Source organism: Aulonocara sp. 'chitande type north' Nkhata Bay, linkage group LG23 (assembly GCF_057382095.1).
Source record: "Aulonocara sp. 'chitande type north' Nkhata Bay isolate Kocher_YH1m ecotype deep benthic linkage group LG23, A_spYH_male_GT1.1, whole genome shotgun sequence".
NCBI classification, from domain to species: Eukaryota; Metazoa; Chordata; class Actinopteri; order Cichliformes; family Cichlidae; genus Aulonocara; species Aulonocara sp. 'chitande type north' Nkhata Bay.
Window position 1 is genome coordinate 43,780,726 of NC_141365.1, and position 17,932 is coordinate 43,798,657.

Sequence of the window (17,932 nt, forward strand, 5' to 3'; positions counted from 1 at the left end):
GGTTCCAGCGTCTTGATCATGTAAGAAAAGCCCTCGTTTTCCACAATGTTGTAAGGACGCAGGTCTTTGCAGATGAAGTACGTGATAGATTGTGTTATTTTCTTAGCTCGCTCTGAATTGGGAGATAGCTTTGCTAAGCTAAGAGTGTCCAGCGTTGGTTGATTTTTCAGTGGAGCTGATTCAGAGCTAGCTTTCCCGTCCGCGGTTAATGCTATATTTGGATGGTGCCGTGTAAGATGGGCCCTCATGTTCGTAGTATTCCCAGAGTACTTTATTTTCATACGACACACCTTGCAAATCCCGTGTGTCATATCCATCTCATTTGTTCCATCCTTGTTAAAAAATCCAAAGTACGTCCAGACGTTTGATTTAAACGCAGATGGCGCTTTTCTGATCTCTTTTTCTTCCTCCATCTTTGTTTGATCAATTTTCCCATGTGCTGACCTAACCTCTGCTGACCTCACTAGAGAAAAAGCTCAACCGCACCATCTGGTGGATTGGAAGTTTTTGGAACAAAATATCGATGTCTGCTGTCCCTGTATCGATACATTATTGGCAAACAAAATATCGCGATACTACGCAGTATCGATTTTTTCCCCCACCCCTAGTAGTTTGATGCTTGAGTCGTTGCAGACTTGTTGAAACTCCCTCACCCGTCAAAGCAGCGTCTTTGTTATTGGAGTCCAGCAGATGGCAGTGTTTCACTGTCTGACGGCTGTCTGAAGCTTCAGCTGGATTATTCGTTTGCTATGTTTGCCATGTTACAGTGGGGAGGAAAAACTCCCTTTTAACAGGAATATCTAGACATGAGTGATTACTGTAGTGGGGCACTATCTGTGCTATCTATAAGAAATGTTAGCAACAATAAAACTCTGAGGATCAGGGCTCCATTTCACTCCAGTGTTCAGTGGCATTTTAAAAGAGTGAATACCGACGCTGAATGTCTTTGTAAAGCAAAAGCACTTTGTTAGCCTTTACAGAGCAAAGCTATGGATCAATGTGCAGTGAAGAAAAATCCAGGTGGCCAGTCTGTCCTTTCCTAACCAATCACAGAGCTCCTTACATTGCACCATGTGGCTAATTTGCGTTTTACTGATATTGCTGGGCTGCTGTCAATCATATCATATATTACAACAGAGCATTGACCTTTAACCTGTTTAATTCATACTGAGTATTTAAAAAAAATGTATTGTCATAATAAATTCTGCCTCACTGAAACACCATTTTGCATTAGCCTCTATCACCTGACTTGTCACTGATGATATCACTGAGCAGGCGAGCGGTAGCGGCGGGGGGGGGGGGGGGGGGGTGTAGGTGAAGCTCGTGAAGAACAAAAATTCTGTACGAGCAGATGCAGTGAGTCCAATAACCAGGGGTAACTGGAAATAAGGTGTTGTAGGTTGGCTTCCACAGTGTAAAGAGACGCTTCTCCCTCATGCTCTAACAGTTGGTAAATCAATTTAGAAGCAGAGTCGATAACGGCCTCCTGAAGCTCCCTAGGTGGGGTGACTGCCGCTGGATCCATATCTGGCTGGTCCGTACTGTCACGGCGGGTAAGGAGAGCCGTGTGAAAATAATAAATGAGGATCCAATCGCAGGCAGTAGTGGAGAAGTGAAGGTGGTTTATTGAACACAAAAATAAATATGGACAAACAGCAAATGGAGCAGGAACTAAACTAGACTGGAAACAACTAAACTACAGAGCACAAACCTGGACAAGAACGAGCAGAGGAGATGGACAGCAGGGAGAACACACGGGTGAGACATGGTGGATACACAGACGGACCAGCAACTACAATGACAGAGGACACGACTTAAATACACAGAGAAACACAGGGGAATTACACACAGGTGGTGGACACAGCTGGGAATAATCAACAAGACGAGACAGAGGTAAAACTGAACACACTCACATGAGACGCAGACCTTCACAATAAAACAGGAACAAGAAACCATCACACTAAGACGCAGACTCGACATAGAGAGAGAGACAGAAAATGACACATGGAACTACCGTCTCGCCCCTCCCGGCAGTCTGTATACTTTAAGCTCGGGTAGTTTTTACACAGGATACGGGAGGATTATTGAGAAGAACCTAAGCAAACACGTGACAAGTTTTCAACAGGAATGAATGACAGTAAAAATGTTACCTCACAGATCGTTTTTATGCCATCAGTAATGAGCTGGTTTCAGCTAGACTGGACACACTCAAATGGCAAAGAAGGTTGTGTAGCCTTTGCAGAGAAGATGAAGTGCATTCATGTAAATCAAAATGCATCTTTTAATTGAGGTAGAGGTTTGTCAGAGATATTATTCTCATAATGTACCTTTGTCCCAGCTGATTGCAAAAACCTCTTGTGTACCTCTTTTCAACCACTGGGAGGCGCTACAGCTTCATTCCTTTCACACTAAGGCAGCGGTAGGGAACTCCAGGCCTCGAGGGCGTCCCTGCAGGTTTTAGACGTTCCCTACCCCTGCACTAAGGCCTTTGAAATCTTCATTAACACTGAGCTTGAAATTTCTATCAGTCGAATGCAAAGGAGTCCTGTGGTTGTAGGACAGAGGTAGGGAACGTTAATCTGCCATCATTTAGATTATATGACAACAACCTTCAAATCTGAAGTCTCAGAAATCTGCTTCATGTACAAGTTCCTCCAATAATCAGGGCTAATATCACCAAATTGTACATAAACAGACTTTTACATGTTAAATATTTCTCAAATATGGGGAAAAAAACAATATAAAATACTATATTATTAACAAAATATCTTAAGATACAGCTACAAATTGCTTGAAACATTTGCAACGAAATATATAAAACAGCTTTATTGTCAGTGAGGACAAAGTTATAGTGATGCTGTGCTGGAGTGTTCAAAAGAAGACAGAGACATGAAGTATAAATATTGTATAATATTAAATATAAGAAAGAACAAAGTTATAAAAACATTAATAATTGAAATCTGCAACAATATTCACATAAAGTGTAAAATACAGAGTTAACTGTTTAATAGGTAAAGTTTAGGTCTTGCAGTCGAACAATGATCCCAAACACAGCAGCAAATCTACAGCAGAATAGCTGAAAAGCAAGGTCCAGTCAAAGTCCAGACCTCAACCTGGGACATTCAGAGAGCTGTGCTTAAATAAATGCCCACAAACCTCAAAGCAACGTTGTAATGAAGAGTGGGCCAACATTCCTCCACAACAATATGAGAGACTGATAAAGTCAAGCAGAAAACAATTACCTCACATTCGTGCTGCTAGAAGTGTTTCTAGTTATTCACAGGACTGTAGTTTGAATTTAAAGAAATGTGAAAGTGCACTGAAATTAACATAAAGTTATTGCAATTTAAAAAAAAAAATCAAGAAATCTAAGAGGAAGAAACAATGTAAACCACACAATTTTTTTCCTTATATTCTCCACACGGCAATGCACATAACAGACATAAAATATTTGCATTTATCAATAGAAAATATACAATTTTTCCATAGTCATAGCCAGGCCCGATTACTGCCAAACCTGTGCTGAATCAGTCACTTAAATAGGACCTGTCTGACAAAGTAGAGTAGACCAAAAGATCCTCAAAAACTACACATCATGGCGCAATCCAAGGAAATTCAGAAGCAAATAAGAAACAAAGTAATTGAGATCTCTCAGTCTGGAGATGCAACGTCAAGATGAACAGAATCCAGTTTCTGGGATCCTGAAGGAGAATGTCTGGCCATCTGTTCACGACCACAAGCTGAAGTGCACTTGATCCAAAGCTCACCAACAAGTCCACCTCTAAGCAGCTTAAGTAAAACAAAATAAAGACTTTGGAATGGCTTAGCCAAAGTTCATACGTGAATCTGATTGAGGTGCTGTGACCTTGGAAAGGTGGTCCATACTCAAAAACCCTCCAGTGTGGCTGAATTACAACAATTTTGCAAAGATGAGTGGGCAGAAATTCTTCCACCACCTCGTAAAGGACTCATTGCCAGTTATCCCAAACGCTTTATTGCAGATGTTTCTACTCAGGGTGGCCCAACCAGTTATTAGGTTTAGGGGGCAATCACTTTTTCCACACAGGGCCATAATAATGGCCGCCTTAATAATAAATGCCTTGATTTAGGAACTACTTTTAATGTTTACTTGTGCTATTTTGCAAAAAATAAAATCTCTGCAAAAACATCAAAACTGCTGACCGTCTGACCTCAATATGAAATTATTAATCTTTTGACAAAAAACATTTAAATTTGTAAAAAATAAGAAACCATAGAGGAACAAACAATGTTGTTTGCTACATTCTAACATGGCAATCCAAATAACAGTAATGCAAACATATATATTTATCAATAAAAACAGATCGCCTTTCACTGTTACAAAAGTTAAGTATATCAATGTTTGTTCAGCTTTCATAAATGTAAGTTTATAAGTACATTGTACATTTTTTGGTAAAGTCCAACTTCTTTTAATACATGCAACACATTTCAGAACATTTGGGACAGAGACAACAAAAGACTGGAAATACTTCGTAAAAATCTGGTGAAACACTTTAAAGCCAGTGGGATAAAATGGGAAACATAAAATTTAATACTAGACAAAGACCGATTGAATCATGAAGCAAAGAATTAATAACTAAATCACAAGTAGAAAATGTTATGCAGATATTATTGGATAGATTTTGGTGTAGAAAAAAATGACAAGAAATCAAAAATGAAAGTTATCTCATCTTTTTCTTTAAAGAGTAGCCTACTGCAGAGCAGCAACGCTGACAAAGACCATCATCACCAATACTGCAGCTAATACAATGATCCAGGAGGAAACTTGAAAAAGCAGGAAAAATGTGACACTGATCAAAATGAATACATCAATTATTGATCAAAGAGAAAATGCATACTACCACAATGCATTGTTATTGCATCTCAGTTTCTCACCATCAATGATAATCTGACGTCTGCTGGACCTCAGGAATCGTCTCCATCACCTCTCTGTGAGGAGCAGAGAGCACTCGTGCTGCACATCCCACCTGTGTGCTGTGTTTACGTGAACCTGAGAGCACAGCTGTAGTGGTGACAGTGAATGTAGCGTTGGTGTTGGACACACTGACAGTGTTGTACTGTGAGAAGCTGAGGTGTTGTTGTGAGACACTGCGTGTTACAGTGGGAGCAGGTCGACCAGTGGCTGAACAGGAAACAACTCACTCTTCAGTAGAGTTTGACTCTCTGACATCAACAACAGGTTCATGCAGCTCTGTGAAGGATCAGGAAATATAAAATAAGGAGTATATTGTTAAAGATACATTGACTTCTAACACATGTAACGCATTAAGGTAAAATTTCTTACCATAAGGATGTGTTACACGATTTATAAACCCCAGTTTGTTAATTATTTGTTCATTATTCATAACTATATACTTAATTTTTTAAAAATTAAGTGTTTTTGGTCAAATGGAATTTCTTTTTGGGTAATTTTAGCCCTCTGCCAAAATGTTTTAACCTTTCTGTCTCTAACAGTAAAACATCGTTCCTTTATCTTCTGTGTCTGGTGTGTTGGTCAGGATTAGCTAGCTTGGCAAAAAGTTCACATTAAACAATTAAAGTGTGTTACTGTGAGGTGTGTGTTCGTACTACGAGTCACAGCTCGAGTTTTCTTGCGGGTGAAGGTTTTTCACCTCGCTGTCATTCTTGCATAAAAGTGTTTGACCCCTTCAGAAAAAAAAAAACGAAATTTGGGATTATTTTTTGTTTTGTTCATTGTGTGTATTTGTTTCTACTTTTTACTTTTTCTTTTACTGTGTACAGCACTTTGGTCAACCTGTGTTGTTTTTAGACATGGTTATTGATTGATTGATTGATTGATTGATTGATTGATTGATATTTCTTTGATTAAAATACAGCCTACTCCACATCCTCCAAGTTACAGAGAAGAGGAACCATCTGGGGTGAACTTGTGCACTTGGTATTGGCTGTCATGGTCCCTGTGCCTCTCCGGCTCGCTCATGTTGGCCACAGGTTTGTTTTGTTTTCTCTCCTGCTTCCCTGGGTGGAGCTCATTGTGGGCTCTCACCCTTGGCCCACGCATCTGTGGTGATTTCTACACCTGTTGCTGATCAGGCGGCGTCCCCCTTGCCTATTTAACGCTGCGGCACGGAGTATTCGGCACTGGAATGTTGAACCTCCCATGTTCGTGCTCTCAGCTCTCCTAAGACAAACTCTCTCAGTGTTGTGTGGCGTATTGATCTAATTGGACTCTTTGTGTTTAGATCTCCCCGGAACTGGTGGCAGATCCTGACCTGTGATCCCTGTGTGTGTCAACATAAGTGGAAATTGGAGCGAGAGTGGCTATGGAGAAGCGAGTGTGCGTAAGAAGAGGAGTGGCGGAGTTTGGGCCGAGTGGAGAGCGAGTGTGGATTCCTTCCCCTGGAGCCCTGAAGCCCTGCCCCATTCACTGTATATACACATCACTGTGGTTTCCCTCTGTGTTAATAAATTGTCAACCCTTTGCTTGCCAGAACGCTGCCTGCGTCTGAATCCATCTGTTAGCCCTGACATTGGATACCTGGAAATCAGTGACGGGACCATTAATGCTTAAACTTGTACACAGGTTTGAGAGCAACCACCCAAAAGCTTCTGCTAATAAACACTAGTCTGTGTTTGTGATGCAAATGTTTCTGGCTGTGTTAACAAACATTTAGTAAGGTGAGTGAGGAATATTAATACTTATTATTAGATCATTAGCAGACTGTAGAACTTGACTGCACGCCAAGGTGGCAGTTCAGCCATTTGATTCATGTTGCAGCAGCTCATGAGTGAATGAACATCGTGTAATAAAAGTACTTCTAGAAGTACATTTTTGCAAAAACGTACATTGTGGAGGAATGTAGGGAAGACACGAGGGAGCCCAATATTTTACTCAAACATTAATCGCTGCATCACACAACTGAACATTCAAAGCGCCAAAACCTAACCCTCTCACTTCCCGTTACACTGGGTACGAGTGGAGCTACCTGGTGGTATTTACTTACATTTATTTAAATTTACTTGAGTAGGGTAGAGTCATGCTAATGACCTAATAATTTTATTCAGGTGTGTTGCAGCAGAGATACATTTAAAAGCTTCAGGACGCTGGCTCTCAAGGCCTGGAGTTTGACACCCCTGCTTTACACAAAGATGGGTTAAATCACAGTGCAAAGAATGAATGAATAAATGAAATATAAAAAATAAATAATTATTAAATAGTCTTACATAGAGATGGACCGATCCGATATTACGTATCGGTATCGGTCCGATACTGACCTAAATTACTGGATCGGATATCGGAGAAAAATAAAAAATGTAATCCGATCCATTAAATATCACGAAAGCACCTCACAAAACTTGCAACACGCCGTAACTCACCTCAGAACGTTAGCATGTCGGAGCAGTATGCATCACGTGATAGAGAGGCTGTGGCATGCGGGACCTGTCGGTGGTCTGGATAGCATTTGGAGCTTCGCTAGCAACCCGGCATTTCATCTCTGACAAAGTTATCCCCGAGAGAAGTACAGCAAGTGTGTAAGTCCATCTCTGAATGTTTGTAAAGCATTCCTGCCTTAAGCTTAACAAGCGACTGCCTCTTCTTGCTGCTACTTCAATCATGAAACTGCTTAATGATCAGCTGATCGGCTTTTCTGTCGCTAGTCCGTGTCTCTAGTTTGCTTTTGGCCCACTTTGCACCAGAAAGAGGAAACCAGCGGCTGAACAACAGCAGCACGTTTAAGCTTGATCAGCTGTTGTTAGAATGTATTTAATATTACTTTCTACTCGAGGATCTTTTTCTATGTAGCTGACGCTGGTAACTGTGCAGGGGCGGATCTAGCAAAGTTTAGCCAGGGGGGCCGATAGGGCATTAACAGGGAAAAGGGGGCACAAAGACATACTTTTCTTTCTTATTCTGATTTAAAATGTCTAGCTTTTAATAAATAATTATCTGACACCCAAAGTTTCAATTTGATGTAAAATGAATAGAAGTCAATTACTGTATATAGTAACTATTAAGTCTAATATATATACCCTAGTAAGCTATAGTACTTTTTCCTTTGGGAAGGTACCATCTGTGCAGTCTGCAATTTTGTTGAAGAAAGATGTTGAATCTATTTAATATTTCTTGAAAAATAATTGATTTCTGTGCATTTTTTTTTCCACACTGCATCAAATTAAGGTTGATTACGTTGATTAAGCATCATGAGGTGGAGCGTGAGGGGTGGTTCCCTATTTTTTATTTATTTATTTTTGTTGTTGCTGGGAGTTGGAACCCTATTAGTTAGGTTGCTTAATATTTATGCTAAGTACTCTTTAAAATACCAGAATAGGGAGGATGGTGTAGGTTTAAGTTTATTAGATTGATCAGTATTGCTGAACTATGAAATATTTTTTTTTGCATACAGGTATAACAGAATAGCTTTAGTGTAGTTGTTGTTTTAAACTTGAGTATGAACTTATACAAAATGCAGCAAGATATTTAAAAAACAGTTTTGTTGATTAAAAAACACTATATCGGATTCATATCGGTATCGGCAGATATCCAAATTTATGATATCGGTATCGGTATCGGACATAAAAAAGTGGTATCGTGCCATCTCTAGTCTTACACATCAATGTCATTGGTTGACTTTTGAAGTATTTGAATCCTTATTTGGTTCCCTGAGTGAGAGAAGGATTAAAACACTTTAAAATCAGTACTGAAAATATGTGCAGACATTACTAGATAGATTTAGGGTTAGAATCAATAAATCACTATCATGTTAATAAGATAAGACACATTACAAAACGACATACTAGAAAGTGAAAAGGTAACTTTTCTTCAAGCAGCATAGTGGAGCAACAGAAAAAGACAAACCCCAACACCAGCACTGCTGCAGCTATTACAGTGATTGAGGGAAAATCTGTGAAAAAAACAGAAGAACGTGACGCTGACCAACAATAATACATCACTCATGAAGTACTGAAGTCATTGTTATTAGATCCCAGTCAAATTTACCCAAGTATCATCCGTCTCTAGTCTAGTCTGGTATACAGAAAGAGTTTCTCACCACCAACAGATGTTTTTTGGACCTCAGGAATCGTCTCCATCACCTCTCTGTGAGGAGCAGAGAGCACTCGTGCTGCACATCCCACCTGTGTGCTGTGTTTACATGAACCTGAGAGCACAGCTGTAGTGGTGACAGTGAATGTAGCGTTGGTGTTGGACACACTGACAGTGTTGTACTGTGAGAAGCTGAGGTCTTGTTGTGAGACACTGAGTGTTACAGTGGGAGCAGGTCGACCAGTGGCTGAACAGGAAACAACCCACTCTTCAGTAGAGTTTGACTCTCTGACATCAACAACAGGTTCATGCAGCTCTGTGAAGGATCAGGAAATATGTTATAAGGACCATGTTGTCAAGAATAAACCAGCTTCTGGTGCATTTAATCACATTAAGGTAAAAGTTCTTACCATAGACTTGGAGGCAGGGTCTACCAATGAATGAGCCTTCAGGATAAGTGTTAAACAGACAGTGATAGCATCCTTCATCCTGCTCCGTCACATTCCTGATGACTATGGAGCAGTTCTGTAGTTCAGTGTATTTAAACTTGACTTTATCGTTAAAGCCATCATTCACTCTCTGACCATAGTACTTGCTGTAGGTGGCAACATTTGTCTCCACATCACGTGAGATTTTCTGCCATGTGACCTGAAGGACGTCTTTAGTGTCCAAGAGCTGACAGCTGAATTCAGCATCTTCTCCCACTGCTGCCAGCACAGTCTGCTGTGTTTGGACCACTGCTGTTAGAGCTGCATGGAGAATAACATGAGTTAGAGATGTGGAACTGAGAGGTATTGATGGGAAGGATTAAACAATAATTCGGGTCATGGAGTAGTCTGTGTTTTAGGCTCAAACAAATTGACATGTGGGTACCACTTAAATGTGATGTAGACTATAAATATAAACCTGACACTCATTGTTTCATACTGTATGTTTCAGGTACATTTTCTATAATCTATAAAAAGTAACACAATTCAGTTAGCTACCAACTAAACAAAGAAAGTCAGATAGATGTACAGATCATGTTTATATTGGTTCTGTTGGTCCATGACCAATTCTGGAGGTCTGTACTGCATTTGAACTTTTTCAACAATTTGGAGGTCCAACCATGATTTAAGCTGGACATCAATATGGCGTTCAACATTAGAACCTTGGACTTGATGTATATTTTTTGGACATCATGTAGATATCTATGACAAGTGCAGGGAATTTAAAGGTTTAATTGAGGTCATATTTTTATTTACAAAATATCAATATTGGGGTTACAAAACAATCCCTTCAGTGGACCAAAAATGAATTATAAAACCCATCACTTCAACATAACCAATACCAGGACTGGTATTGACTGGTAACTCGTGCTACTGTAGAAATTCCCATTGATTTTCTACATTTTCCCAGAGGCCTCCCCTTCTGTGGATTACTGGTATGTTATTTATTAATTTGTGCCTCAATTATTTCAGATCAGTTATTTCACTGGGGAAGCCCTATATTGCCCACTTCCTAATTTCAGCACTGTTTGATCTTTCTCTTTAGCATGTATGTAACTTTGGTTTGTTGAGATTTTGGCATTACTTCTGTCATAAACATTCTCTCTCAGACATAACTGACTAAGATTTCTGTGGTTACCCAGAACATTTTAATAGACTTTTTGTAATCAATCAAGTCTTCAAGCCCTTCTTTTTAAAATAGTGTATAAACCGTATGTATGTGTGAAAGACTGTTAATGTTTTGATAAATTGTTTATTTTAGAACAATTGGTGAGTGTGTTTAGCCACTTCACACTACTACACTTTGCTCTAAACTACATTCCTTCTCTGAACAGTATATATGTGAATGGACTGACGGATCTTTTAATTTCAAATGTTAAATAATTGTCAGTAAACTACTTATGACCTGAACTCCGTCTCTGTCTAATGGAAATGAGTGCCTTCTTGTTTTTAACTACATTGGGGTTGTGAAACGTCTTTTACATTGTAGGCCACATACAACCCAATTTTTGTTAATTTACCAACCATACATACATAACACACAAACATGTGGTTTATCTATTGCTTTCATCGTAATATGAATAGGCATGGGGCAACCTTTAACAAAACAGTCTAAAGCTGTTTTCACACAGCTCTCAAAACAGTCTCATTAATCTGAATGATGAACAACTCAACACAGAAAGTTGATTTTGTTCTTTTTTATTAGGCTGAGTGTTCAGTGGGAGAAACGTTTTGTCACTCATTCAAACAAAATCTAAACTCTTCAGTAATTGTATCTCCCTCTAATTCTGTCTAAAGACAATCTCTTTGTCACTTCAGAGAAAAGTTCTCACATTTTAGGATCAATTTTTAATTATTACGAGTGAAGGTTCTTGTTTTCTTTTTTTTTTCTCTTGTCACAATAAATAACTTTGAAAAACAAAAACAACAATACGGAATAAAACTTACCTTTTGAAAAGGCCATAAAAAGAAAAAACAAACACAGAATCCCACAGTTTGACATGGTGCACGTCTCTGTGTCCCCACTGGCTATTGTACCACGTATTGAAACAACGTCGTACAATAGCCAAATTATTGAAAACTCAAATGTCCACGAAGGAAGGAAGAATCTCCCTTCCTTGTGGGACATTCCAAGGCGTGTTAGAATGATCAACTGTACCAAGTAAAGTACAAAAACTTCCCAGTGCAGAGTTTCATCAGTGTTTTAATCAGCAAACTCAATCATTTTTTTCTGCATTTTGAAAATTCAGTAAAGCTGTAGGTGTCAACATTTGTCTCCACATCTTGTAAGATTTTCTGTCATGTGACCTGAAGGATGTATTTAGTCTCCGAGAGCTGACAGCTGAATTCAGCATCTTCTCCCACTGCAACCAGCACAGTCTGCTGTGCTTGTATCACTGTTGTTAGAGCTGCACAAACAAAATAAGATGCTTTCATAGTCCGTGTTTTATGTTTCATTTAAAAAAAAACAACAACAACTACATAACAGAATTCAGTGAGGTACATACTGAACTTACAGGACAGAAACAAAGTACCAATCCTATTGCAGTAGTATATCTCCAGTAACAATACCAGCATTGGTATCAATACTATTGATAACTGCATCAATCTGCCCACCTCTAACTCGTGCTATTGTAGAAATTCCCTGTGAACTTATACATTTTCTCAGAAGCCTTCCCTCCGCGCATTACTGGTATGTTATTTATTATTTTGTGCTCCAAGTTCAGTTATTTCACTGGGGAAGCCCCGTAATGCCCACTTCTTCATTTCAGTACTGTTTGATCTTTCCCTTTAACATGTATGTAACTTTGGCTTGTTGAGATTTTAGCATTACTTCTGTCACCAACATTTTAATGCTATCTTTACTCTGTTATAATCATCTCTCTGTCTCAGGCATAACTGACTGAGATTTCTTTGGAAAAGTTCTCACATTTATGACCTTTTTAGGAGCTTCTTGTTTTGTTTTGTTTTCCTGTCACAATAAATAACTTAAAAAACCAAAAGTGACAATATGGAATAAAACTTACCTTTTCAAGAGGCCATTAGAAAAACTAACAAATGTATAATCCCACAGTCTGACATGTTGCACCATTTGCCATGTCTGTCCCCTCACTGGCTATTATACAATGCATAGAAACAAATTAGAGAATTTCACTTAGTCCCTTCCTTGTGGAAATTCCCAGCTGTGAAATAAACACAAAGTAAAGTACAAAAACTTCCCAGTGCAGTAGAGTGTCATCTGTGCATTCCTTGCAGGGCTGAAATCTTTTAATCATCCATCTAAATTGTTATTTTTCTGCATTTTGAGAATTCAGTAAAGCCTCTTCGTCGCTTGGTAATTTTTATTTTTTAGTACCTGCTACTCGTATCAGAAGCTAAGTTGCTCTTGGATGAATAAGTCACATAAATAATATATTTAAAAATAAATAAATAAATATGTATGTAGTTAATTCTCTGCCCCCTTTAATGGGTCGCCAAAGCAGATCACCTGCCTGAATTTCACCCCATCCATCCTCTGCCACACCAACCCTCTGCATGTCCTTTACTACATCCATGTATCTTCTCTGAGGTCTTCCTCTTTTCCTCCTTCCAGGCAGCTTCAGCTCCAACACATTCACCCTCCCTCCTCTGCTCATGTCAAAAAGAACATAAAGTCACGTGTCTGACCACCACCATCAGTTTCAGCTCTCTGCTCTTCTGCTCTTTCACATAGTTACAGATATAGCTGACCTCTCAGGTGGAGGCAGTATTCATCCATAGGAGAGTTGCTTTACTACCAACTAATACACCATGTATGTTAGATGGGCAGAAAAATGGCATCCAAGAAAGTAACAAGTTCTAATAGTGACCAGTAGAAAACCACCACACTCACACTGAAAATAAGGTGCACAAGATTTATTTTTCCTCCAAGGCCCAAAGCTGCCCAAATTATTAGCCTGGTTACAAACAGGAAAAGGTGGTCACTAAGAAGAACAAGCAGCCAAGCACATACAAATTTTGCATCTTCCTGAGAAAGACTTTCCAACCACCTTATCAGACCTTGTGTTGTTAGAGAATGGGTTTCCACACCAGATCCTGGGAGTTCAACTCTCAAGCTCTTCTTCTTCAAGTCTTGAACTCCTCTCATTGGTTACCTGCGAATTCCAGAATAGGGTGTTGCTCCTTGAACTCAGCACACCAAAAGTTTCCAATCCAGTCTTTTTATCACAACAAGTCCACATAAATCCTGATTAAAACGAGTCCTCCCTCCAGTGTCATTTGATTATTTTAAAAGGAAAAGCTTCCAGGCCAGGTTAAAACGATTTTCCTTTGAAATGTTCATTTCTCTAACTGGAGTCTCCAATTTTAACTGGCTTCCCTTCTGCAACTGTGACCTTTCGATCCATCTGTATAAATCTGTAAATAGTCACTGTACCACTCTATTATAAAATTCTTGACAAATATCTGTTGTAATTCTTCTATTCTTAATACTTAATAAATGGTAAAGTATTTAATACTTTAAATGTTCTAGCTCTATTATCCCCAACCCACCCAAAACTATTTTTAAAATCTTTTCTCTTTCCCAACAATTCTCTAACACTTTCTTAACAGGATGACTTTTATTATGACCTGTATCCAATTGTTAACTATTAACTAGTTGTCTTCTAATATATAGTGGACTTTCTTCTGATTCTACTTGTAAAGCACACATTGGCATTGTTTTAACTGCCCTTAAGCAAAGTCTCAGTGCTTGAGCTTGGATAACATCCAAATTTTTTAGCCAATTTTTATCCACTGACCCATATACTACATGTCCAAAATCTATTCTTGAGCAAATTAACGTGACAGACCATTTGTCAACCCTGCTAAACATGTTATAATATTAAGTACCTTTTTACTTTTCCCCATAATGTGCTCTGTGATTTTTTTCAAGTTAATATCTTATTAAAAACTACACCCAAAAAATAGATTGTTTATTAATCTGTATCATCTTCATAATCATATCATCTTCCAGACCTAAAAGAGGATCCATTGTCATCTACTTCTACAATAAATGGCTTATGGCTCTCTGGGTGAATCAGAACTGGAGCAGATGAAAACAAGTCTTTGAGTTTGGCAAAAGCTCTATCAGCTTCGTGAGACCAGGTGAAGGGGAGCTTTGTGGAGTTAAGTCGTGTGAGTGTGCTGCTGCTACCTGACTGTAGTTGTGGATGAAGCACCGGTAGAAGTTAGCTATACAGCGGTCCCTCGTTTATCGCAGTAGTTACGTTCTAAAACCAACCCGCGATAGGTGAAATATAGAAAGTAGCTAACTTAATTTGGCTGTAAAACCCCTCACTGCACACTTTATACACTTTTCTCCGACAGGCTCGAACATTTCCACACTTCTCTCTCTTGTTTAAACACTCTCAAAGTTCAAAATTTCGTAGAAAAATAACTCCAGTATTACAAAATAAAGCCAAAGGCACCCGTAGTGGCCTTTGACAATGCAAAACGTTCCATCGACTTTTTGACAATAGGACATACATCACAATAAGAATAAAATGTGTAGCTGCTTCAGTGTTTCTGTCAATTTGTGCAGATCTTGACTCGTCAGTAATGTTTGTAGGCTGAGTGCATTTTAAAAACAATTTGTGCAAACTGCACTACAAGGTGGAATATTTGCAAAATCAAGATTACCTCATGATATTTTGTCTCAAAAATTAACCCTATGAATATGTCAGTGCCATTAGAATGTAATTATTGTCTCACCAACATTTTAACATTAGACATGTAATTTTAACAGCCTCTGTAAACTAATATCCTGGCTTGCTCGAGGCTGCCGATTTCTCTGACACTTTCAATCAAAATACAATTTCAGACTGATGTGGGCCAAAGCCTAGCATAGCCTGTAACGTTATTATGAGGGACAAATTTTACGAGTTAACTTGGCTTTAAGTGACTTACAGGTTTCTTTGAAAAATACTTTCTTATATCCAGGTTCTTCCTTTTTGCTGCCGTCCTCCTCTCCTCCTTGCGCGAACCTGCAAGGAGGAGAGGAGCTTGCCGCTGCTAAAACTAAACAGAGCTCCCTGAAAAAGAGGCAAAGCCCAACAGGAACTGTTGTGTTTCTCCATTACCCTTTTCCTTAAGAGACTGTCAATACAAAGCATAAGAGAGGTTAACTCTTCAAAGGTCATAGTCTCATCCCGAGAAGCGAGTGAATCCCTCTTAGTCTGAATTAGTATTTGAATGTATACTCCTGCAATGCTCGATCCAGCCAACCCACCTCTGCTGCAGCTGACCATAAATTTTTGAGGTAATCCGCCGCACTTCTTTTTCTTTTGTCCCTAGCTGGGGATTGGCAGGGGAGGTTGTCAACAAAGCCAATACGTCACTGTGGGTGCAGTAGGGTTTCCATCTTGATCAATGATGCACTTCCAGGCCTTGTGGTCTCTAGCCTTCACCTTTGCTTGCTCGAGGGTTAGATGTCGTTGTTTAAGATCGTCTCCAATTTGCTTGATCCAAGTCTTCTTGAGCGCATCATGCTTGATTCTCCAGTGAGCGGGGTTCTACTGCATCAAAAGGTGATATGGTAGGCAATGGTTGCTTATGTGGCAGATGTGGCCAAACCATTGCAGTGGTTGCTTCCTAATCAGCTCTTCCATTGAGGGCTGCTGGTGACATTGGCTACGTATCACGCTGTTGCTGAGACGATCACGGAGGGACACTCCCAGAATCTGACGCAAACAGCACATTTGGAAGACCTCGAGCTTAATCCGCCATCCTTAATCCGCCAGTCTTCTTTAATTCCTCCAAAAACTCATCACACGAGCAGAACTGGAGTGGACGAGAAGAGAGATAAGCCTGAGCCCATAACAGAGGTTCTACCCTGCAGTGTTCCAATCAGGTAGGAAACTTTGGTGGTTTCATTGGGAAACGATCAGGGAGAGCAGCTGAATACAAATCCCCCACAACTACCCGGCTCCCTGCAAAAGGATCATTACACATGCCAAAAGGCATAACCGTGTACTGCAGGAAGTGGTCGAGCATTACAAAAGCTGAAATTATAATTCACGTTGGCAGTAATGACACCCGTTTATGTCAATCGGAAGTCACTAAAATCAGTCTTGAATTGGTGTGCAACTTTGCCAAAATAATGTCGGACTCTGTAGTTTTCTCTGGTTTCCTCCCCAGTCGGACCAGTAGTGACATGTTTAGCCGCATGTTCTCCTTAAATTGCTGCCTGTCTGAGTGGTGTCCAAAAAACAATGTGGGCTTCATAGATAATTGGGAAACCTTCTGGAGGAAACCGGGTCTTGTTAAGAGAGATGGCATCCATCCCAGCTGGATGGAGCAGCTCTCATTTTTAGAAATCTCAAAGTCTGGCCAAATTATTAAATCCCACAAAATGTGACTATTCAGAGTTGGGACCAGGAAGCAGAGCTGCAGTCTTACACACCTCTCTGCAGCTTCTCTTGCCCCCAAAATCCAATCTCCTTAGATTGGAGATCTATGGCATATATTTAGGGCTGGATCGCATCACCCTGAATCCTCCCTTAGTTATGCTGCAATAGATGTAGGCTGCTGGGGGATTCCCATGATGCATTCAGTATTTCCTTTTCAGCCACCTTTCTCACCCAACATGTGTTAATAGACCTCTCTGCAGTGAATCACACTTTTTATTAATCTCTGTCTCTCTTCCACAGCATGTCTTTATCCTGTCTTCCTTCTCTCACCCCAACCGGTCGCAGCAGATGGCCCCGCCCCTCCCTGAACCTGGTTCTGCCGGAGGTTTCTTCCTGTTAAAAGGGAGTTTTTCCTTCCCACTGTTGCCAAAGTGCTTGCTCATAGGGGGTCATATGATTGTTGGGTTTTTTTCTCTAAATGTGTTATTTTAGGGTCTACCTTACATTATAAAGTGCCTTGAGGCGACGGTTGTTATGGGGCTATATAAATAAAACTGAATTGAATTGAATTGACATTTCAGATGCTTCCCACACTGTGGCACAGTTGAAGGTTCACGAGAGTTATACAACTTCATCATGTTGACGTGACACAACCGAGTAGGACGTCTACGATCTGGGGTTTGAATAATGTAGTTGGTCTTGCTGAGCTTTTTCTCTACAACATAAGGACCAGAGAATTTAACAGAAACGTGGCTACTAGATGTCTGGGATTCTGGAGAGAAAGGCTTAAAGCGAGTCAGGGTTTGGGAAGCTGCGTTTGGCTTGACCTGGGCACCCGGAGGTGTTTTAAGTAGAGCTTGTTCTTCAGTTCAATCTGGAGAGAAAGGATAAGCAGAGCCTCCGGGGGGAGCTAGAGAGTCTTGAAAAGGGACCTCAGTCAGGTTTTTCTTTCTGATCATATATAGACTGTTTAAAATCTTGACCATTTGACAAAAAACTTGCATTCCACTGTAGGATTAATATGGTTATAAAAA

The 17,932-nt window shown here is 39.7% G+C and overlaps 1 protein-coding gene across 1 annotated transcript; it reads right to left on the bottom strand.

The window, feature by feature from the left end:
- Window positions 1-8,757: 8,757 nt before the first annotated feature.
- On the bottom strand, window positions 8,758-11,533 carry LOC147302595 (OX-2 membrane glycoprotein-like). Its single transcript, XM_086281969.1, has 4 exons — window positions 11,479-11,533; window positions 9,454-9,792; window positions 9,051-9,359; window positions 8,758-8,903 (listed from the first exon to the last, which is right to left on the bottom strand). Exons 1-4 carry the CDS (start codon window positions 11,531-11,533, stop codon window positions 8,758-8,760), a joined length of 849 nt encoding a protein of 282 aa, XP_086138095.1.
- Between the last annotated feature and the right edge of the window lie 6,399 nt (window positions 11,534-17,932).

Coding starts and splice junctions, on each gene's coding strand:
- LOC147302595 (XM_086281969.1), bottom strand. CDS start 11,533: ATGTCAAACTGTGGGATTCTGTGTTTGTTTTTTCTTTTTATGGCCTTT. Junction 9,793..11,478: donor TTTTATGGCCTTTTCAAAAG/GTAAGTTTTATT, acceptor TTCTCCATGCAG/CTCTAACAGCAGTGGTCCAA. Junction 9,360..9,453: donor ACCCTGCCTCCAAGTCTATG/GTAAGAACTTTT, acceptor GATCCTTCACAG/AGCTGCATGAACCTGTTGTT.